Consider the following 23741-nt stretch of genomic DNA (forward strand, 5'->3'; position numbering starts at 1 on the left):
TTTGTGACTATGTATACCACCCAAAGTTGTATATTTTAAAGACTGAGTAGTTTATGGTTTCTTATAAAACATCCAATAATGCCTAATAGGTACTGTTTATAAAGTTTTATCTGTTAGTATCTTTTAATAGAGCGTAACATCCCCCATTTTAAACTATGCATTCCTTCAGACTAACCTTTGCATTTGCCACATTGTATTCTGAGTATTTGTCCTAAATAAGGCTTGAATGGCACCACTGATTGTGATAGAGCCAATTCTATTGAATTAAAGATGCAGTACATAATGTTGAGTATAAGTATGTGTTGTGCATATCTTAGATGGTGCCTATTGTTTTTGTTTCATCTTCAGATCAAATTAAAAAAATGATGAAAGCAACTTCAACTTCTTCCCATATACCCATGTCATTTTTCTTTAGATGTTGTTCAGAATACTAAAAATTTTTTTTATTATAGCAAAAATCAGAAATGCCAGGATATAATGGCAAATGGATGAGCATAATTACTTTAAAGCAAAGAAAATATCATGTACATGTAATCATGGAAAACAGTGAATGGCTATTCATTATAGGAAAACATCCCTAATGTAACTGCCCTTAGAATGAATTAAATTTAGAAATCCATTTATCTGTACATCGTACCTGAAAGACTATGAGGTTAAAATTTTTTTATTATTCATATGTGCATACAAGGCTTGGGTCATTTCTCCCTCCTGCCCCCACCTCCTCCCTTACCACCCACTCCGCCCCCCCCTCTACCCCCCACCCTCTCAATACCCAGCAGAAACTATTTTGCCCTTATTTCTAATTTTGTTGTAGAGAGAGTATAAGCAATAATAGGAAGGAACAAGGGTTTTTGCTGGTTGAGATAAGAATAGCTATACAGGGAGTTGACTCACATTAATTTCCTGTGCATGTGTGTTACCTTCTAGGTTAATTCTTTTTGATCTCACCTTTTCTCTAGTTCCTGGTCCCCTTTTCCTATTGGCCTCAATTGCTTTTAAGGTATCTGCTTTAGTTTCTCTGCGTTAAGGGCAACAAATGCTAGCTAATTTTTTAGGTGTCTTACCTGTCTTCACACCTCCCTTGTGTGCTCTCGCTTTTATCATGTGCTCAAAGTCCAATCCCCTTGTTGTATTTGCCTTGATCTAATGACCACATATGAGGGAGAACATACAATTTTTGGTCTTTTGGGCCAGGCTAACCTCACTCAGAATGATGTTCTCCAATTCCATCTATTTACCAGCGAATGATAACATTTCATTCTTCTTCATGGCTGCATAAAATTCCATTGTGTATTAAAGAACTTGGTCAGGTGCTCTGGCGCTGTCATGGCGGGTCTCCTGAAGAAGACCACCGGCCTCACGGGATTGGCTGTGAGTGCCTCTCTGCATGACAGACTAAGAATATTGTATGCAAAGATTCTCGATGTTCTTCATCAATTCCCTAAAAATGTAGCATATAGAAAATATACTGAACAGATTACAAATGAGAACCTGGGTATGGTTGAAGTGGAACCAGATGTTATAAAATTGGAAGACCAACTTCAGGGTGGCCAAATAGAAGAGGTGATTTGTCAGGCTGAAAATGAACTAAGCTTGGCAAAAAAAATGTTGCAGTGGAAACCATGGGAGCCATTAGTGGAAAAGCCTCCTGCTAACCAGTGGAAATGGCCAATATAGTTATCTTTAAATGTCTCTGATAGGTTGATGGCAAACTGATGTAATTAAATGTACTGTTATATTAAAAGTGTGTTCATATTATTGACATGTTGTAATCAAGAAAATTAATACAGGACAAACCTAGGAGACTTTAAAATTTGTTACTATTTTCATAGGGTTTCTGATTCAGTTTTTGATTTGCATAGTGTCTACTCAGATTAGTTCAAAGACAGTATTTCTTTGAACAGAAAGTTTCAAAGACTTGAAACTTTCAAGTCTTTGTGGGAAGACTTGAAAGTTAATTAGAAAACTTCTTAGAAGTATTCAGTGCAGAGGCCACAGTTGAAAAGTGAAGTATCTTTAGTAGTGTCTTCAGCACATTACTTAATTTCTTTTATTCTAGAGAAAAGAGAAGGAACTTTGTTATGTGTGAATAAATGTGTTGATAACTGAAGTTAGCTCATGAGAGTGAAGGTGTTCCATTTTGAGAATAGTGTCAAAATAGTTTGATAAAATTTTAAATTGTTAATTTGGCATGATATATATAAAGTAAAAATAAAATAAATAAAAGTAAAAAAAAAAAAAGGACTTGGTCATTTGGAGTAGGTCCTTCCATAGAAAGGAAGCAGGTCACATGACAAGGAAAGTCCTAAAATACCACACAGGAAAACCTTAATTCCACTTTCACTGAACTTTGGTCCTACAAATTGGACTGTGACAAAAATTCAGTATGTCCTCACCTACAAATATTTTCTAGGACTACCGAATTCTGATAAACTCCCCCTAATTTTGTAAAAATACTAATAACCTTTGATATGGTTGTTCTCAGCAAAATGTTTAAACATTTGTCCAGGCCATAAATTGTGAACAAATAAGATAAACTGAGAGAAAAGAGAGTTGTTACATCAGGAATGGTGTGAAACATAAATCCTGTATTAGTTATCATACAACATGACCATGGAAATTAAGAACTGCTTCTGGAATTCGAGTTTTTGTACTTTTTGAAATATACAGTATTTTTTATGTAAAATAATTATAACACAAAGAATTCTCTCAATGTCTTCCCAACAGATCCTCCAACTTGTCACACTCTATTGTTAGATCAAGGGAGAGAGAATGAAGTAAAACAGGAGGGGGAAGTGTGGCAAGGTCAATAGGAGGTAATGATCACTGTGGGAGTCAAAAGGACAATTGAAAGCACACTTTAATTTCAAATGAGCTTGGAAAAACTAGTGACCACTTCAGAACTCTCAATTTTAAAATAAGTCATTGACTGACATCACATACTAATCCTGAAGATTTATTCAGACTGATGCTTGGTATATTAGAATCAATCACAATATTATCTGCTATAATTGATAGCATTGCTAGCCACACTGTTATTTCCCTTGGGTAATTGGATAAATATTTAACTTATTCCTCTTTTCTTTACTCATTCACAGAACTTGTTCTGGCTCATTTTGTCACAATTTGGTCTGAGATGTTGGTTGATATTTTAACCAAGAAGATTAGTTTCCATTCTTCTTACTTTTTCTGTGCTACACAAAATTCCTGTGGCAAATAAAATCTGAGACATGCATGGTAGCAACACTTTTTTGAAAGCATTGCATTCACATGACATGAAATCTGGAGTCTGCTGCACTGAGAATAACATTTGCCATAGTAGAATCCTTGGATTTTTCTTGTCCATATTGGTTGCTACCTATGACATTAGGTTTTGTCCCTGACAGAGAGGACAAAGCAATGTATTTTAAAGCTAACAAGCAGAGCCCTTTTATAAGACAGTTTACAATGTGTGACCAAACAATATAAACTGTGCTTTCACTACATTTGTGCAATAATCCTTGCTCTGTTTATATTGTGAAGGCCAATAAATTTGAGACATATTGTGAAATCTTCTAACACTATCTGAGAGAAAATACATATCACTTACAGAATTAGAGAGGTGTTTTGCTCTGAATAGTTACAAGCTGGTATCCATCTATCCTGATTCCTACAGGCAATTTGTTAAAGAATTTTTATTTGTTGCACTATGATATCATCACTTACATACGCTATCTTAAAGCAGAAAATACCACTTTTCCCCTCTGTAGCTGGGCTGCCCTTCATAGACACACAGATAATTTAGAAGAATTAGAGAAATTCTTGAACACTTTAACCTTAGCAAAGTTGAAACATGAATAAATAAAACTTGAGTAGAAATGTAATGATAATGAGGTTGAATAAGTAAAAATCAGTCTCCCAGAACAGATTCCCTAGAACTGGTTGGCCTTACACCTCATTTAGTTATTCCAAACAATAGAAGAGAAAGCAATTTTACCATACACATTGTATGAGATTAGCATTGTCCTGATAACAAAAACACACATACTCACACACACACGCACACACACACACACACACACACACAAAGAAAGCTAGATGCTTTTCTCCCTGCTTTACACAGATTCAAAAATCCTCAGGAAAATATTAGCAAACAAAATGTGACAGCACATTAAAAATGTCAATCAACATGATCACATGGATTTCCTGCTAATGTGAACACTGACAAAAGTCCAACAGACTTCTGGAAGATTTAAGTCACAAATAGGTGAAAGAAAATATACTCAACTCAATTATCATTATGAGATTGCAAGTCAAAACACAATAGCATTTTATATCCACTTATGGCTTCTATTTAAAAAGAAATTAAAATAAAGAATGAAAAAGATCTGTTGGTGAGGATGAGGAAAAAATTGAACTCTTGTGTATGACAATGAAGGTTCTGAATGAGGTGATCTGGATGTACTTGATTGTGGCCAGAATGGCACATATTCAGTGGTTTTCCATTAACCATGGTTTTGCTTTCCACAGTATAACTTATGCAAGGTCATTCATCTGTGGTCTGAAAATATTAAAAAGAACATTACAGAGATAAACAATTCTTCAGTTTTAATTTGTATGTCATTCTGAGTAGCATGATAACATCTACTGTTATGCTGTTCTACACCACTGGGAGCCCTCTCCTACCTTTGTCTCTACCACATGTACTGCTTCCTATCTCATAGATGTTTAATAGATGTCTAGGTCATCAGGTAGGCTTCCATGGTATCTCAAGCTTCCATTGCATAACTGTGACCTATCAACTTAGATTTATGTCACATTAATCCCTTCACTTTATTTCATCACCTAGGTATTTTATTTTTTTCGGTTTATAACAAGAGGAACTGAGGCTGGTGATGTAGCTCAGTGGCATAATGCTTACCTACCATGCAATAAGTCCTGAGCTATATCCCCAAATGTGCAAATTAGTTTTCTAAGTTAATATAGTACAATATTCTGTGAGAGGCAAAAACGAGAGAGTAAATAAAACTCATTACAAAAGTAGAATTTTTTGTAGAGTATTATTTGTAATCTCTCACCATACCTCAGTTACTAATTAATTGTGACTGGCTTCTCAAGTAGGGATCCTTTTGAAAATTGAGACTATGGGCAGGTCAATAGTATCAGGATGTGTTTGAATTAGAAGACACCTAACTGAGTGACTGATTCTTTGTTATATAAGGAAATCCCCCTTTCACACCCCACATCTGTACATGGCACCTCAGTGTTGAGTGTGGTATGACAATAGAGGGAAAAAAAACGTTTTTCCTGATATGTATAGCTGCCATAATTTATGACAGTGTGATGATTATAGCCTTCTAAAAAAGGTATTGAAAAATATCCAAAAAGCTACTCAAATTTTAATATATTTTATCTTATTTAACAAGTAACATGAATCTACTTACCACATAAATCATAATATGTTTTAACACGTAATCTATTTATATATATGAATATTTTAATTTCTGTTTTACTTATAAGAAAAGTAAATATTCACCAATAAAAGTGTTAAATTTGTAACAATTTTACCACCATGAGGATCTTTTGTCATATTATTCCCATAATAACAGAAATGGCAAAAGCTACTTTTAATTTTGCATAAGGTACATATCATGTGTATATTGAAAGTGCTATTATTACATCATTATACAAGGATGGAAAATTCAACTTACTATTTCTTAAAATTTGAGGACATTGATGCAGGTAGTTAATTTAGAGAAAATAACCCTCAACATATTAATCTTTTTAATAGAATTTATATATATCATATGTTTCCATGCAAGAATAATGCAGTAATAAGTTATTTAGTATCATTCTGCTTTTTTGATATGTGTGTATCAAAAAAAGATTTTCCTTTATCACCAGGCTCTAGATATTGAAAGTACAGATTTTCACTTCAGACAACAAATAGAAACCACATGTATAAAAAATATGTTCCTTGAAGACAAATATCACCATATCTCTATATCATTACCAACTTCTTTTGTTCTGTATGTCAAATTTCTGCTATGGATATGGAAACATTACCTTTCATTGATCATATTAACATCTCAAATGCCCCATTTTCTTATTATTGTTGTACTGGGTGTACATTGTTACATTTACAAACATACGTACAGCATATCAGAGTTGAATTCAACCCCTCCATCATTTTTTTTCCACCTTTCCCCCATTGATGTAAAAATTTCAACAGGTCTCATTTTTCCATTTTCATTCACGAATGCACAATATTTCCACTATATTCACCTTCTACACCCTTTTGTTATATCATCCCCCACACCTTTAACAAGCCCCCAGGCAGGAACTATTTTGCCTTTCTAGTCTCTGTTTTTTAAAAAAAATATTATTTTTGTTTGTTTAACACTGGTGAATGTTTCATTTTGACATCTCCATGTATATAAGTAGTATAACCAATATTGGTTCATCTCCTTTACTTTCTCTTTTCAACCTTAGTCTCCTTCATGTGGTTTAAAAATTCTATATTCAATCAACTGGTTTAAAAATTCTATATTCAATCTTGTATAGGAAGTACATCAGTCATATTCACCAATTTTGTGATATTTTCAATTTCTAAAAGTTTCTAGTATTCTCTGTTCAATTTTACTATTTTTAACTTCATATCTAAGGAATCCTCCTCCCCTCCACTGGAGTAGGGGCAAGTGAACTTCGGGCATTGAGTTCAATACACAAGCTTTCTGCCACTTAATCCACACCACTAGCCATTTGCACTGTTTTTTGTTTGTTTGTTTTGTCTTTTTCAGATAAGGTGTTGCATTATGCTTGGGTTGGCCTGGACAACAATCCTCCTATTTGTACTTCCCTGAGTAGCTGGATTGACAAGCTCATGTCACTGTGACTAGCCATTTTTTGAGGACTTTCTCCAGGTCTGGCCTTCAGCTACCATCTTCTCTATCTCTACATCCAGATTAGCTAGAAATATAGGCTTAAACCACTGCACCCCATTCTGAGACATTTTAATTTTAGCACATTCCATACTATGCGTTTCACTTGTTTGGTAGTCTTTACTTCACCTTATCTCATCAAGTCATTCATTCATCAGAATCATAGTCATCAGGTCTCTCTTTGCTCCTTTGTTCACATTGTCATTTTCCACACAAGTTTAAGAATTTAAATTAGGTATAATAATAGTCACCTAGCAATGAAAATAATAGTCACAGTTCATTCATTCTCTGTACATATCTGGTATAATGTTTGCTGTTGGCTAAAGCTTATATTCCCAGCTATTGATCTGTGCTTATACCAACCATATAGGAGAAATGAATCTATAATGAGCACAAATAATCCTTTTATTACTTGGACCTTTTCATTTAAAACAGAGTTCCAACCCCACAGATGGGCATAAAGAGCTTTCCAAACAGTTGAAAATCTAGGCAAGTTTGGAGCCATCTAAAGAAAATCATCACTCCCTCACTATGATTGCAGTGATCAACACATTGGAACATTCCTTTTTCCTTCAAATTATTTGTTTCACACCCAAATGTTAATTCCATAAGCATTTATATGTGGTCACTGTGGGAAGAGGGCTTTGACTCAGTTTTAGCCAATGACATGAGAGAGGGAAAATATCCTTTTCTCCTTAGAAAGATGTTTTAAAAGAAGATGTCTGCTCTCATATACTGGATAGTGCAGTGTTGTGGTGTCACATCTGATATTTTCCAAGGCTACATAACCCAGCCCCAAAATGATGTCGACGAACAGAAGTGGGAAAACGCCAGGATAAGATGGTAGAAGGTCTTGACTCTCAGTGTACAACATCATGGGTTTGCTCTTTCTCTGGGCTTTTTGTTATGGAAGTTAATATTTCAGTGAGGGTTAAGCTAATATGATACATAGTTGTATCCTAACAAATGGAAACATTGACGTTAACAAAGTTCCAATAACCCCTCCCCAACTGCATTTTGCACATATCAAAAAAGATTTAGAATTATAAAGGAACCCATTGACGCTCAAGGAGCGTCACTCCTTGAGAGTAGGCGCTTCTGTGAGTCTAATTTTAGAGTCATGAAAAAATTGAGCAATATTAGGTAAGAAATAATGCAGTAGAGATATTGATGTAATAAAATGTCTCCATTTTCTCCTCAAATCACATAGAGCCATTGTCTTCTGTGCTTTTGGAAAAGTATTAGATCTTTGCTTTACTAATTTTTCCAAAAAATAGAAAATAAAATTTATGTAATGTGGTTAAAAAAAAAAAGATTCTGTGGCAAGTATTTCTAAGGTACTTAAAAATGGTTACATAAACAGAGGCTTATTCATCCAATTTCAGCAGCATCTCTGAGGTTAGTTTGCATTCCCAGCTGGGAGGACAGAGCAACATTTTATGAATGATAAGCACAGTCCTATTATCATGCATATTCCTAAGTTTGTGACAAAGCAAGATAAGTTATCACAACTTTCAGAACAATAACTTTGATTTTAAGAAATAAATTGGTAACTCTGTTGCTTTCCCACACAGAGTAAAACCATTCTGTGCTGTGCAGATTTTGGCAATGGTAAGAGCACATTGTAATTGCCAACCATTTTGAATCCTGCTTTTTTTTTTTCTGACTAGGTGTTTAATTTGATGATATACACTGGTCACTGCTTAAAAGAAACTGTTTACTGTTGGTCTAGTGTCAAGCAGCTTCTTGATGTTTCCATGAGAGAATTTGGAGCACATTCATCCAATATCTTATTGATATTACTCTACATGCTAACATTTCAAGTGGTTCATAATATTACATGTTTTTCAATGCATCATACTTCTTATAATCTTTTCTAAACACAATGCAATGAAAGTTACTTCTAATTTTTATGTTCCTATTCCCATAATAATTATATTATTTATAATGCTATGCATGACTATGAGTCTTGCCATCCATGGAAATATGTGAAAACTTCCTTTTGTCTGCAGGACTCAGTTATTGAAAGAATAGCTGACAGTATTTCCAAGCAGAGAAGTGCTCACTTTCTGAACATACTCCTGCTTTATAGGATTCTTGTGGCTCCTCTTGCATCTCCCTAGTATACACTCCACATGAATACCTCACTCTGCAGTTACTGTGAAGCTGTTTGTAAGGAGTCCTGGGTCTCCTTGTAATATGTACCTCACCCTTGAGACTGACAGCCATGAACCAACTAAAGTGTGTTTTCTTGTTACTTCATGGGCTAGAGAAATACAGTCTAATAAATGCTAGCTAACGGCCTGTATTTGCTTGAGCCTGAAATACCACTCTCACCACTGAAATCTGTAAGATAGCTTTTAACAGTGGGGCATAGTAAGATATGCCTATAATTTCAGCACACTGGAAGCTAAGGCAGGAGGATGACAAATTTGAAGCCATCCTTGTATCACATACATGACACTGACTCTAAGAAAAAAAGAAGAAAAGTGACTATCTTTTAATCCCTGCTCGTAAACTCCTAGTCAAATTAGTTTTTTATCATATGATATAAAAGTAAGCAAAGCATGCAAGTTATAAAGACAGTACTAATAGGTAATCATTAGATAAAACACTTTTATATTTATTTCACAAAGTGATGGAAACATAAAGCCTTCCCTTCCATATTGACAGATTCATCTTGAGCTGCTTGTGAGTTGCTAAGCAGCAAAACCTGGTCAGGATGGATGTGTCCAATCAACAGCATCTGAACCATCTCCCACACCACTCACCACACAGGAACTGCTGGTACAAGTCACAGCAAAGGCCCCCATTTTAATATTCATCAGAAAATGGATAATTAGGGTGGTCAGCAAGGCTAAAACGAAAGAGAAAAAAATAGTAACATGGATTCTGTGATCCACTTTCCAGAAGTATAGATGTGAAATCTACAGAGCTACCATTAGGATGAAGTTATTTTATTTCCTGACTGGGTGTAGAATCTGCCATTTTATGTTTTTTATAAAACATAAAAACATTATGTTTTATAAACATAACTTTATAGAATTTTCAAAAATATATAATTAAACTTATATATAATTTAATTTTTCCAATTATATTCCATTTCTTAGAATAGAACTCACACAGACAAGCATTTATACATATTCTTCTCTCTTAGTTATGTCTATCAAGCTACCATAGTAAAGAAAGCAAAAAAAGTCTTTCCTATTTCAGTCTCTCAACAAAAGTATAACTTGCTTATGTTATATTTAGTACAAGGACAATTCAACATAATGACCAGCACAAAAAGTATTTTAGAGTGTATAGTTTAAGGCTAGTAATTTAACTTCCATTTTATTAGCTCTTCAATTATTATCGATCATCATGTACAACATATTACATTAGATTCAGATATACAAAGTTGTCATCTGTATGAAATACTTCTAAGTCCATGGAATATAATATAGAATTGATATATTTCTACATTTTAATAGCAATACAAAATAAGAAGTGATAAAAATCATTATCTCTTTAAATATTTTATAGGTGACAAGAATTATTGGTTACTTGCCACTCTGTCTCATTGCACTGTCTCTTAGTCTTCATTTTTCTCTATACTAACAAAAACATTAGCAATTATAATATATCTACCAACTTGTGAACATTATATAAATTATGAATTTATAGAAATCATTCTGTATTAAATATTTAATAAGGTGATTATTACTGATCATGCTCCTTGTGCCTCATTGCATTGTTTCTCTACCTTATTTTGCAGTTTTAGTGTACTAACAAAAATATTAGCAATAATAATATATATGCCAATCTGAGCATATGTTATTGTGGATTTTATAATACCCTCTCAAATGTTTTCACATTTATTCTATCATGAATTTAAATGTCTGTTGCCAGAATGATATATATTCTTTCTTTGTCTTCATTTAAAATATATGTCCAATATCAATTTATATAACCCTACAGCATAAAGAATTGGTAAAGATTTTTACTTACAATAAATCTCAACAAGTGGGCTTTTTCTGCACACATTCTCTTGTTTTAAATCACTCATCTCTAAAACATCTTTATCCTCTGCATTGAGATGTCCATAATTCATAAACACAAAATCAAATACTCCATTGACTGCCTCAATGGCAGCTTTTCAAGAGTCAGATGTAGAGTTTTGAGTTTGAAACAACATGTACAGATAAGGAAGGGAGAAACTTAAAATGACAGCGAATTGAGACAACGTGTTTACTAAAGTTACTTACAATTCAGCAGGTAGATAGCGTAAATTTTTGTTCAGGCCATCTAGGACTTTCATATCCTCTGAAGACAACTGGAATTCAAAAACCTATCACACAAGTAGGCAGCTATTAGCATACTTAAACTGTGTATTTGCCAATCTTGAATTAAATCATGAATCAGATTTCAAAAACCTACCACACAAGTAGGCAGTTATATTGGTATATTTAGAGTGTGTATTTGCCAGTCTTGAAAATAAAATGAATCAGCAAAGACAATATTTAAAATATCTGAGAGTTTGTAAAAGCTATTAAAGAGATTAAAGCAAAACACTCAAATGGTCAATGAATATCAGGTGAAAATTAAAGAAAAGTGACTTTGATAAGTATCAGAACTGCACAACATTATACAAAAAAGATTTCAAAAGTCGCTGGATCAGAAACAAAGCTGAGATTATAAAATTCCATATATAAACCTCCCAAAGATTTTGGAGAAAAGTTTTGAAATGTAGAAAAGGTTTTGTGGATGGAGTTAGTATTCTGCATCCACCAATGAACAACTAAAATGTGCACAGTGCACAATTTAAGTCAGGAATTACATACTTGCTCATTATGTCAAAGAAATGATTTGAAGAAGATCTCATTATCTACATTTGGGAACCTCAAACATCAAAATAAGTTTCAATAATTTCTAAGATGTTAAAACAAATGGATCATTAAGACTTTGGTAATTCCCTAAAATAGTGTGCGTGTGTTTAAAGGGAGAGGTCGACAATGTGACAACTGATGGATCTAAGAAAAAGCATTCATTGAAGTTTTTCCAAATTTGTAAATTATCAAAACAGTCACTTTCTGTGAAGAATCTGAGAGAACATATATAAATTATCTAGTGTGTATTCATTATGAAATTTATTAAAGTATTTTGAAATATAACCTAAAAAATTAAAAACTACATCATAATTATGGATTACAGTCCTTAATATTTCAAACACTGAGCTTTCTACAAACCTATTGTCAGGTTCATTGAAATATCTAAAGACTTCCATATCTAAACACTTAAAGACTTACTATGGGTGAAGTTTGAAACCATGATTCTAATTTTTATATAACAGAATCATCTGTTAAGGATAGAAAAGGTATTTGTAACAATAGAGTAAGGAAATCTTTTCCCACTCTGGACAGCAAGACTAATTCTCAAGCACATTAAGGCAGTTGGGGAAAGCAAATGGGAAAATTGAAGGGTGAGTAGAAGCCAAAAAATCATTCTTTAAGAACATTTATAGTATTTAAAAAATCATATAGATGTATTTGAATTTTTATTTCAAATAGTTTTGGGAAGCTGATATTGAAAGAGAACAGTTAGGAAGGAAAGACTACAATGATTTAATAAAATAATGGAATGGAACATTGTTGTAAATCGGTTATAAAAAAACCACCCAACCAACAATCCACATTTCCAAGTCTCCACATTCTTTGTTACATGAATTTGAACTATTTCCACTAAGCGGCGCTATTTCCCCACCCCTTGAATCTTGCCTGGTGTGCCACTTGCATTGGTCATTGGAACTTAGCTCAATTCTGAGCTTAGGCATAAAAGGCTTTGCAAGGATCTGCTCCTAGTCACTGCCTTGATACGTATAGAGCACTTTGAAGGGGTGAAGCCTTGTTAAAACTATGTACAGCAGAAGAACCCTATACAATAGCTGAACCAGTGTCATGACCAGAGAGGCCTCATTGTCCTGCGAATGTATTATAGTGTTTCTTAAAACATTGATCTTGGTAAGAGGGTAAGGAATATATTTAACCTGTGAAGAAACAAAATAAATATCTATAGAATATTAGAATATGCCGGTGCAAGGAAATGCAAAATGCAAATATAATACTTATTTTAACAATAAAAATCACCCAATCCAAATCACTCATTTCAGAAAATAAAGAAAAGATGATGTCACTTACTCAGGACAAGGCTAACATAATTCTGAAACCCACATCTCTGTGCTCTCTGAAATCCTAATTCAAACTAGGCTATGCTCTCTCTCAATGAAGTTTAGGAGAAAGGATTTCCAAGAGCACCTGAAATCTCACATATATTAGAAATGCTAGGGAAATAATTTGGCCCACAAATGTACTCAGGCATCAAGGAAATACAATTGTGAAGAGTACTACGTATCAATGTGGATGCACACAGCCCCCACTCAGCACCTGTATGTTCTCTCTTATCTCCTTTTCTTTGTAACTCTGGGCCAGTGGCACAATGCCACGTTGCAGCAGGTAGCGAAGGGCAATCAGGGCAGAACTTTGATTGTGCTTTTTTGCCATGGCACAAATAATTGGATCATTCAAGAGAACTGGGGAGCCTGGGTCCACCCTGCAAGAAAAGACACAAATTCTGAACTCCAGAGGCTGAGCATTCAGCTCCTTGCAAGGATTCTAAACTCACTAGGGTACCCACTCAAGTCCAGGGATCCCATACCAGCAGGGAGACTATCTTTGAAGATTTACTCAGAAATGCATATTTTCCCCTGACGCAATTCAGCATTAACTCTAAAATACAGAGTGTGCAGGACTAAAACTTTTTCATCAACATTGATGTTTTAAAGAATCCTCCTATTGTCTTTGTTACCATCTTTTAGGTCGCTGAGTTCCCAGAGCACCATAAGCAACCAGCACAATGTCTTTTGACTTGCAGAAATCCAGCAGTTTGCTCTGGTTGAGGTAAAGATGACATTCTACCTATGGATAGCCAAGATAGATATTAACAAAACTTGTTAAAAGGAAACAAAGCAGAACAGTGAAAATTTATGTAACATTATATTTGAATTGAAAAATATCAACATTTGTGTACTGTGTGTGGAATTTATGGCCTCATACTTCTTAGGCAAGAGCCCTACCACTGGAAGCACTCCACCAGTCCTTTCTGGATTGATTATTTTTGAGATAGGGTTTTGTTTACTCCTGGGTTAGCCTGGGCAGTGATTCTCCTATTTATGCTTCACCACATAGCTGGGGATGACAGGTGCACACCACTCTCCCCAGCCTTTGGTTGAGATGGGTTCTCATGAACTTTGTTTTGCTCCAGCTGGCCTGGAACCTTGATCCTCCAGATTTCCACATACTGAGTAGCTAAGGTTACAGGCTTGAGCTACTATGCCAAACCAAGTAATGTTTTTCTTTCTCCTGCTGGTGACCTTGGACAGATTTACACATTAAAAACAATAATGACTAAAAGCCATTCTGACATATAGTAAGTAAAAGTTCTTCAGTTCAGAAAGAAAAAATACATTATCCTGCAGATGGAGATTATTACTATAATTCCTGTCTCAGAATACTGATTTTTGAAAAGGCAGGAATTAAGGTCCCTTCCTTTCAGGAACAATTGCAGTTAAACTGATGTAATGAATAAATTTGTTTGCATACTAAAATTTATGTTAATAAAAGTAGACAGAGTAATTAAAATGAAAATAATTATTCACAAATTCTAATGACTCTATCAGTCTCACAGAAATGATTGATTAAACCTCAAGAATTATGTAAAAATTTGTCTTTAGTGGAATCTTTGCTATTAAAAAATTTCACCCACAGACTGAGTAATGGCAATACAGGAAAACATGCATTCTTAAAAGAGATCTGACTAGGACTACTTAAGAAAATGATGAAATAAACACCACTATTAGGTGAATAAACTGTCATGACATGCTTTCTGCTATGGTGCAATTTGGGAGTCATAGCATGCAAAGAACATTTCTAGTAAAAAATATTGAAGGTTAGTATAATAAAGGATTCAAATCTAACTCCTAATTAAAAGAAACCTGACATCAGACACAAATAAAGGACAGAAACATCCAAACTCCACACATCTTTGCCACTATCTATCTTATTCTCAATCATCCTTATTTACCATCCATTACATGTTTTCATGGATTTCCTTGCTATACCCACTTCTTCATATAGCACCTTCACCCATCTTATGTCTTAGCATTCATAATAGCTCAGCGATAACTTCATTTTTAATTAGGGGTCTTATTAGTGACTGTTCCCCATGGGCACAATATATCAATTGGGCACTAATATATGCCTCTGTGTTCACTAAGAAGAAATACAAGTAAGGATCTTCCATGAACCCTGAGACAGAGGAATTACTTTTAGATTCTTCTGTTCCAAAGAAGAAAGATGAAATTTGAGGAAAACAAGAATGGATACCTGACAGAAATAAAGAAATAAGCAAATTAATAAGAGTTGGAGAGGAGGCTGAGAGTTCTCACCTGGTTGCAGACAGGTTTGTACTTGAGCCCTGGCTTATTCAGGATCATCTCTAGCTGCCTGTGATTAAAATTGGAAACCCCAATGGACTTGGCCAGTCCGGCATCCTTACACTTCTCCATGGCCTGTGAAGGGAACGTTGTATAGTTGGATCAATTGAATATAAATGCAAATTTTAACCATTAAAAGGAACACTGCCGGGGGCTAGGTGTATAGTTCAATGGTACAGTGTTTTCCTAGCATGTGCATAGTCCTTGGTTTGATGCCTTGGAATGGAAAAAGGAAAAAAAAAGGAGCACACTGTCCAGAAATGATGATGCTCCCTGGAAATGATTCTGAAGAAAAAATAATTATAAATATGAGAGAAACAGTGACAGGCAGAAAAAAAAATTTCTGCGTCGTCATTAGAGGTATGAAAACATTACTGAATATGGTGACAAAGTATGCCTGTTTCTATTGTCCTCAGTTCTACTTGGTTCTTCTATATCATATTAAAGTAACTGATTCTTCCCCACACCTCTAGCAAAAGACCCTTAAAAGCAACACATTTCTAGACTTCAGGGTATATATCGCTACATAGGATATATAATTTTCTTACCTGGAAAAATGACCCAACTCTTCCTATTCTGGCATCCTCTGCTATCCCTTCACCAAGTATTCACTCACCTCCCACGTGGCACAAAAATCTACTGTGTCCAACATTGACTTTCCATTTTCATCTGTTGGAAAATCATCTTCCCCTGGCTGGAACAGAGTAATAGTTACATCAATCTCACAAAACACAAGTGTCCCACCCAGAGAAACACTCCTATATATATGCATATGAAACGGGACACTACCCATCCATGAATATGAGTGAAGCACCCCTCTACATACTTAGATTTGCAAAGTGGTTTACATGTGCAATTGTAAGGAATATCTTTCAGTTCTTGTATTTCTCTATCCATTATATGTGTCATGAAACAATGTTTACACAGGTCCTAATGAAGTCTCCTGGTTAACCGGTGTTATTCTGCCTACTTCTACAGATTCATGTAGCAAAATGCTATCTTTCAGTGAGAAATTTAGCATTTGCATGCCTTTAACCACCAGCAACACTGGATTGCACTCTTGACCCAGGCTAAACAATCAGTATTCTTTAGCTACCCAACCATCTGTGGGTCCAAAGGTAGGGATATGAACCAGATGGTCAATCAAGGTTGTATGCAAGATTCATTTTGATAGTGCAGATGTAGAGAATCTATAGGGTACTAATGAGCATGAAGCTTGAACAGTCTCAAGTACATTTGCCATCAATAGAAAAGGCTGGGGTAAATCCCTGGGAAATCCCTAATAACAAAGATAAATGGGATGTAAAAACACTGTTGTTTCTGAAGGCTACTTCTAATGTGTAAGTGTAGCCATTGCATGGTCTGCCCATTTCATAATAAACAAACTCTTTTGTATAACCTCTCTTGAGTAGATTATGATTATAAAACATATAAATCGAGTATATATATTTATAACAACTTAAGATAACCATCTTTGGAAATGATGGTCATGTCCCCAAAGTTAATAATACAAACTGATAATAACAAAAGGTTAAATTGCCTACCTTCATTGGCACTGGATAATGAATAAGATAGAGGTCAACATAATCCAATTGCAGTTTTTTCAGTGATCTTTCCAAGCTAGGTTGGACCAACTCTGGGCGATGGAAAGTACACCAAAGCTACAGATGATGAAGAATGGAATTTGTGCTGGATTAATAAATTATTCAAATTTGTTTCACCTAATATTGACATATTTTGTACTGCAAAGAAACTGACGGTCAAGGGGAAAATACACCTTTCATTGCTGGGGTTCCTTTGATGTGACCTACTGAGGTAAACTCCTGTGTATGTTTGATCATTGTTAGTCAATCTACTGAATATGGAATAAAATATCTCAAGGGATAAATTTAATCACATAATAATGTCCAATCTCTAAACTGTGGTAACAGAGATTATAAAGCCATCATTTATCTAATCAGCTCATCAGATTTATATTGCTGGAGAAGAATCAGCAGCCCTTTATTTATATAACTTAAGAGAAACACATTTTGACCATTTTGATATGTGCTGGAGATGAATGAATACACATTACCATTTCTTATTTATTATACAAAAAGTCTCTTATGGGTTTCTCTATATAAAGTTTTTGATTTATATTTCAAAAGATGAGAAATTTCAGAAAGTCATCTAGGGGATAAAGAAAGACATATTTGATTATACTTCTGTGTGATTTCACAGCCCATGCTAAGTGACACTGATTTGAGTTGAAGCTCAGTATAGTAAATATATGATTTAGATAGAGTAAGTATAAAGTCACAATCTTTCTCAGTTTTTGTAACTGAATCATATATGTGAGTTCTATGTGAATAGAAAATGTACCAATAAGCTCATTTCACTATTATGTCAGTTTTTTACAATTTCTGCATCCTTATATCACATCATTAACTTATATACTCACACACAATATGCATAGTACCTTTGAAGTGAGAAATATGTCTTCTCTCTTCACAGTGCCATCTGCAATCTTGCTCTGAATGACTTGTCCCACCTCCTCTTCAACTTGGTATGCATGAGCAGTATCAATATGGCGGAACCCAGCATCTATAGCCATTTTTGTGGCCTCCATTGTTTTACTTTTAGGAACCTAGGAGAACAACAGAAGGTAGTATTTGGAGATACATGTTGTGAATGGTAGCTCAGAGTGAGTCTAGTGGACAGTTCAGTAGAGGACAGGATTTTAATACTCCAAAGTCATCATCAGATCACTTATTATTGAATAAGGCTGCAGGTGAATTACTAGCCCTTCTTAATGTATGCATACAAATTACCCACCTTCACTGGCACTGGGTAATGAATAAGATAGAGGTCAACATAGCCCAATTGCAGTTTTTCCAGGAATCTTTCCAAGCTAGGTTAGATCAACTCTTAATGTATATATACGTGAATTACATATGTATGTTTATATACATACATTAAGAAGGACCATAAATCATGTGTACCCTCATGCATTCCCAATTTTTCCTATCATCATGTTAAAGATACATTCAGGTAAATTTCCCACAGTTGCAATTGGTGAAGATGTCTTAAGAAAGTAGATAAGAAGAAATCTAACAGCCACCAATAAAGAACAAACAGAAGCTTCCAACTCCCCATTTACATCCTGATAAATATCCTGCATTTTGGATAGCTCTTAAATGAGATGAAAACATCCTGTTCCTTTTCTTTCCCCATTATCTTGTTATTTTATCAGTATCCTCTACTCCATAAAGCATTTTGTCCTGTTGATGTGACATCCTGCCCTCCAACTTGTTCTGCAAGCAACCCTGCCTTGCATACTTTTGTTCCATTTCTACAAAATCATTTCACAAAATGTAGCCAGAGTTTTATGTAATTGTAAGTATTATAATTCTTATGTTACCTTGTATGGCAATCTTTTTCCTGTCTACATCCTTCCTGGGAATCTCCAAGATTATGTACCTCTTCTTAACATACTCATTAGCTGGTGATTATAAATTCTTCAACTGCTGAAAATTTGGGGCACAAGATTTCTTAATCAGTTTGCCCACACTTAACTCATATAAGAGTATTTTTTCATTTTTAAATATACCTTGTTGTACATAATTCTTTCCTCTGTGTGTCTTGCCCACAAATACATTCTTTACCAAGACCATCATGTGCCTAAATTCAAACTCCATTTGGTGACAGGGGCACATAGAAAATTTTAATTAGCCATGTCCATCATTTACTGAGAGATGCTGAAGGCTATCCCACAGCAGAACAGCAGTGCCCCTCCATCATTTATTTCATGCTTCCTACTTCTCTGGATCTTGCTTTCATGAAAGGAAAAAGATTTCCTGAATTATAGAAATAAACGTACAAGTAAGGATGCTGATAGACAGTGTTCTGGACTGCTGAATATTTCATCTTTTCTTCTAAGCTAGGAAATAGATTTAAGCAGGGAAAACATAATGCCCAGAATAATCAAGAGTTGGTGATGAGAGGCTAATGCAGAGAAAAGTCTGACAATCTTCTCTTTTTCCTGGCATACTTCTAGCCTGGAAAAACTGAGAACCAGGTGCATTCACAAGAGTCATACAGGTTATAGATCTCTTGACAGGCCATATCAATCTCCACTCATACTACATATGTTTTCTTTTGAACCATTCACCACACAGCTAATGTTACCTCTTCAGGGGTATAGGTGCCAAAGCCCAGTCCAGGAATGAAGTGACCATCATTTAGTTTCACTTGCTGGTGTTTGGAATTCATTGCTGGTCAGTCCTCTGTCTGAGCAGTTTCTGTTTCTTCTCCTGCATGCACAGGGAATTTATAAATAGCAAGTCATAGCTCCTCCTGCCTGAATAGTGTTGATCCAGTGCCACTCTATGTCTAATTATTAATCAATAAGGCTGTCTAATGGTTAACTAAAAGAAGACAGAAGGTAGTGGAATTAAGCAGTATTCCAGGCAGGTGTGGTCACACACACACCTAAGTATTTGGCAAGTTAAGACAAGAGGATCATGAATTTGAGGCCTGCCCACCAAACATAGTGAAAGGGAGTCTCAAAAACCAACATTAGGAAAAAAACAGACATATACGTGGAGAAAATTGGACGAGACCATTTATTTTTGACAGATAATTATTTTTATTATTTTATTGCTGTATATTTAATTATATGTAAGAAGGTATTGTATCGTGACATTTCCAAACATGCATATAATACAATTTATTATATGTTTTCTTTCCCTTTCCATCCCCAGGAACTCCCACTTTGACTTTCATGACCTTGATTATTTTGTTCTGACTAACCTTGACAAATAAATCATGTGATACTTGTCTTTGTGGACTCGCCTATTACATGATAATCTCCACTTCTGCCCACTTACCAGTAAATGACCCTGATTTCATTTTTCTTAATATCTGAGTAAAACGCCATTATGTATATATGCCACATTTTCTTATTCATTCATCCATTGTTCAGAAACTAAGCCAAATCCATAATTTGGGAATTTGAATGGTGCCACAATAAACAGTGGTTTACAGGTATCTCTATAGTAACTGACTTTGAATCTTTCAGAATATACCCAAAAGTGGTATGACTATATTATATGGAAGTTTTACTTTTAGTTTTTGATGAATTCCCTTCTGGTTTACATAATAATTATTAAATAAATTTGTGAATAATGACAAGCAATTATTTTTACTAAATTTTCTCTACACAATATCCCACATATCATTCTATATTATTATGAGATTGATTCAACTGTTACTGATCATTTATTAGATTGAAAACCTTCAGAGGTCTTTTTTCTTGTTTCAAGTTTTTGCTTTTGTTTTGTTCATAATGAAGCCCATATTTACTACTTCATCATACATTATTGGAAATCATGACATATAATAAAACATACACACAAACACACATAAAAGTGTGTGGCTAATGAGCATTTCAAAAAATTTTGAACCTCAAAGAAAATTGTAATGCCTGATGCATACAAATGAAAATTTCCATGCATGTAAGTGAAGGCATGAACAACAGTATAAAGCAGAGTATCGGAGGAAAACAATGTCAGAAGACATTTATTCTCATTAATTATATAGGGATACTCTTTTATTTTATGTAATTTCATTAATATGGATTACAAAAGTTATGTTTGTAATCATTAGAACTAGTCATTTTCATGTCTCTACTTTAATGGAAGGTGTTTGCAAAAGGTTCCAGTTCACCTTTTGTACAGAGGTTTTTAGTACGACTTTAGTGTCACATAACCATGTGCAAGAACCATTTCTCCTTAACTTCTCAGCTTTAGTTACTTTTGGAGGGTTGAGACACTCAACTCCGTTTTGATTCTGACAATTTTCCCTTCATCTCTAAACAAACCTCTGAAGACATAGCTGATTACTCATTCTGTGGATTTTATTTTCAGCCATGAAATTTGAACTCAGGGACTCATTACTGCAAGGTAGACACTCTTACTGCTTGAGCTACTCCTCCAGCCCTTTTTTTTTCCTTGAATAATTTTTTGAAATTAGGTCTTGCAAACCTATCAGGCTGGCTTTGAACAGTGTTCCTCCTGATCTCTGCCTTCTGAGTAGCTAAAATTACAGGCATGAGCTTGTGGCTTAGTTTTAACAGTCTCTCATCATCAGGATGAGATCTGTCCTGGTTGATAGAATTTGATCCCATTTTAGGAGAGAAGTAACAGATAGCTAGGATTCATTGCCAATAAGACATTTTTGGCAAAATTCAAGCAACTAAGAGGCTTAGGAGAGGTAGCTCTTAGTCTGGGCTTACCTGAAGTTAATTCTTAAATTTAATTCTGTCTGTCCTATACATCTTAGGTTGTGAACACACTGCTCTGTTATAATTGTGCTTCTGCAGAATATTGAGGCAATAGTTATAAAATTTACAAGGAAAATAAGAACAAAACCAGCAGAATAAATTTTAAGACAAACTAATTCAAAATTGAGTACTTTCTAGAGTCATTTTCCAAGAGTTTTACTACAAATGCTTTAGAGAATGAGAAAGACTAGATGACAGCCATGTTGAGAATTTTGAAAAAAAGTTTAGCAATTGACAAAATGATCTAGTTATTTTCATTGAATACAGCATTTCAGAATAATTACTATGAATGACAACATTATATCAGAGCCATCAAGCTTTCTTTATTACCATCTCAAAGATGTATTTAAATTTTTAGTGTAAAGAATGAGATAATTAAATCATTTAGTCAAAGAAATATATGTAGATCAGATTAGAAATAGCAGGGCTGCCCAAATGCCAGGTTTTCCTCATGAGAACACTATGGATTATAGGACGCAGAGGGGCTGAAAGTTTCCCTGATCATTTTTACGTGTTGATAATCCAGATGCACTTCATAGTAGATAAAAGAGAGCACATGACAGTGACTGCATGCATTGAATTCACAAACATTTAACTCTGCAAATATTTGTATAAAATTTAGATAAATTTTAGATACATAGTTCTACACATTTCTGGTCACAGGCATTTTGGTTGTTAAATGTACCACAACTACCTAAATTAACAGTTATTTGTTTATCACAATTATAAAGTGGTCTAAGACTAACATAAACAGATTTTTCAATGAACTCTGACTCAGTTAAGACTCTGTTTCCTACATAGTCAAAAGCCCAATGCAATGTGCATAAAATGCAACCAATTATCTTGATGAAACACAAAATCTTTGTAATAACTTTATTAGAAGAGGTAACAGAAGAAAAAAATGAAGAAGAAAAAGAGAGAAAACAGAGGCAACATCTCCTCTGCATTAACTATATAAGTGCCACCTAAGAATCATTCTAAAGATGCTTTCATAGATACATAGGCAAAAAGTAAAATAAGTCAAACTTGCCAAGAATGTCAACCTAACCACACAGGATAACACAAAAAATGCAAAAATGAAGCATTTCAGTGCATCTTCAAGATACTTTTTCTTTATGCTTAATTAGAAGAATTGAGGAGGAATCTAACCCCTTCTTGGACAAGGAAACTTGCTTGTCTCTGTCAGAAGTAAGGTATGCATGTTAGGAGGTAGTGAAAGGGTCAGATCTGAGGGAATGAGAAATATAAGCTCTTTCTTTTGTGTTTTGTGAGCTATCCCTGGATTCATGCATAAAGCCACAAATGCTTAGACATTTGGATTATGATATTCACTGACTTCAGTTGGATTTCCTGGACTTTGCCACCACATCTCACTACTTGAGAAATCAGAACTTTTTTTTGTTTGGATTTTAGTCAGGCTTTATCCAGACCTCAAGCTGATCAAGCTGGACATTTTACCACATCATAAATCTTTATTTTACTGGCCTGGATGAGGACCAGGAGTCTATTACTCCACACACACCACACATTACAGTCCCTTAAAGACTATAAACAATTTTCAAGGGCAAACTTTGCTTTTTTATAAAGTTTTTCAGATGTAGTGAGAACTTAAGGGCCAATTTAAATCACAAAGTGAAAACATTAGATTACAAAAGGAATAAAATTTATTACAGTAAATAAACACATTCATTTTTATAAGGGAATTATATTAAAATGATAGATTCTGTAGAGCTCTTCTGTGCCTACAATACTGGCATTCATCTAGCCACAGGTTCACTGAGAAAAATTTTACCACGTCCAGAAACAAAACACTGTTATGAACTCTGAGATCTATGTACTTCTCAGAAATAATACAAAATATTTTAGATATTTAATATATATGAATATTTTCATCACAGCTTTGCCTCATGATATAATCAGAAATTTAAATGTCCAGCTACAATGAAAAATTACACTCATGACGTCTTAT

General features: G+C 34.5%; 1 protein-coding gene and 1 pseudogene across 1 annotated transcript; one reads left to right on the forward strand and one right to left on the reverse strand.

Moving 5' to 3' along the window:
• The first annotated feature begins 1311 nt into the window (after positions 1-1311).
• Positions 1312-2223, forward strand: LOC109680002 (NADH dehydrogenase [ubiquinone] 1 alpha subcomplex subunit 5 pseudogene; annotated as a pseudogene).
• A 7293-nt stretch (positions 2224-9516) lies between these two features.
• Positions 9517-19772, reverse strand: LOC109680003 (aldo-keto reductase family 1 member C13-like). Its single transcript, XM_020155020.2, has 9 exons — positions 19618-19772; positions 17909-18076; positions 16995-17111; positions 16067-16144; positions 15403-15525; positions 13764-13873; positions 13343-13508; positions 11168-11250; positions 9517-9777 (listed from the first exon to the last, which is right to left on the reverse strand). The coding sequence occupies exons 1-9, from the start codon at positions 19699-19701 to the stop codon at positions 9735-9737; spliced, it is 972 nt and encodes a 323-aa protein (XP_020010609.2). The 5' UTR covers positions 19702-19772; the 3' UTR covers positions 9517-9734.
• Between the last annotated feature and the right edge of the window lie 3969 nt (positions 19773-23741).

This window comes from Castor canadensis, chromosome 15, assembly GCF_047511655.1.
Source record: "Castor canadensis chromosome 15, mCasCan1.hap1v2, whole genome shotgun sequence".
Taxonomy (NCBI): Eukaryota; Metazoa; Chordata; class Mammalia; order Rodentia; family Castoridae; genus Castor; species Castor canadensis.

Bases quoted from the DNA above. Each gene is read 5' to 3' on its own strand.
- LOC109680003 (XM_020155020.2), bottom strand. From the start codon at position 19,701: ATGAATTCCAAACACCAGCAAGTGAAACTAAATGATGGTCACTTCATT. The intron at 18,077-19,617 runs GTAACATTAGCT...TTGTTCTCCTAG, and splicing joins GCACCTATACCCCTGAAGAG to GTTCCTAAAAGTAAAACAAT. The intron at 13,874-15,402 runs GTGAGAACTCTC...GGCTATCCATAG, and splicing joins ACAAACCTGTCTGCAACCAG to GTAGAATGTCATCTTTACCT.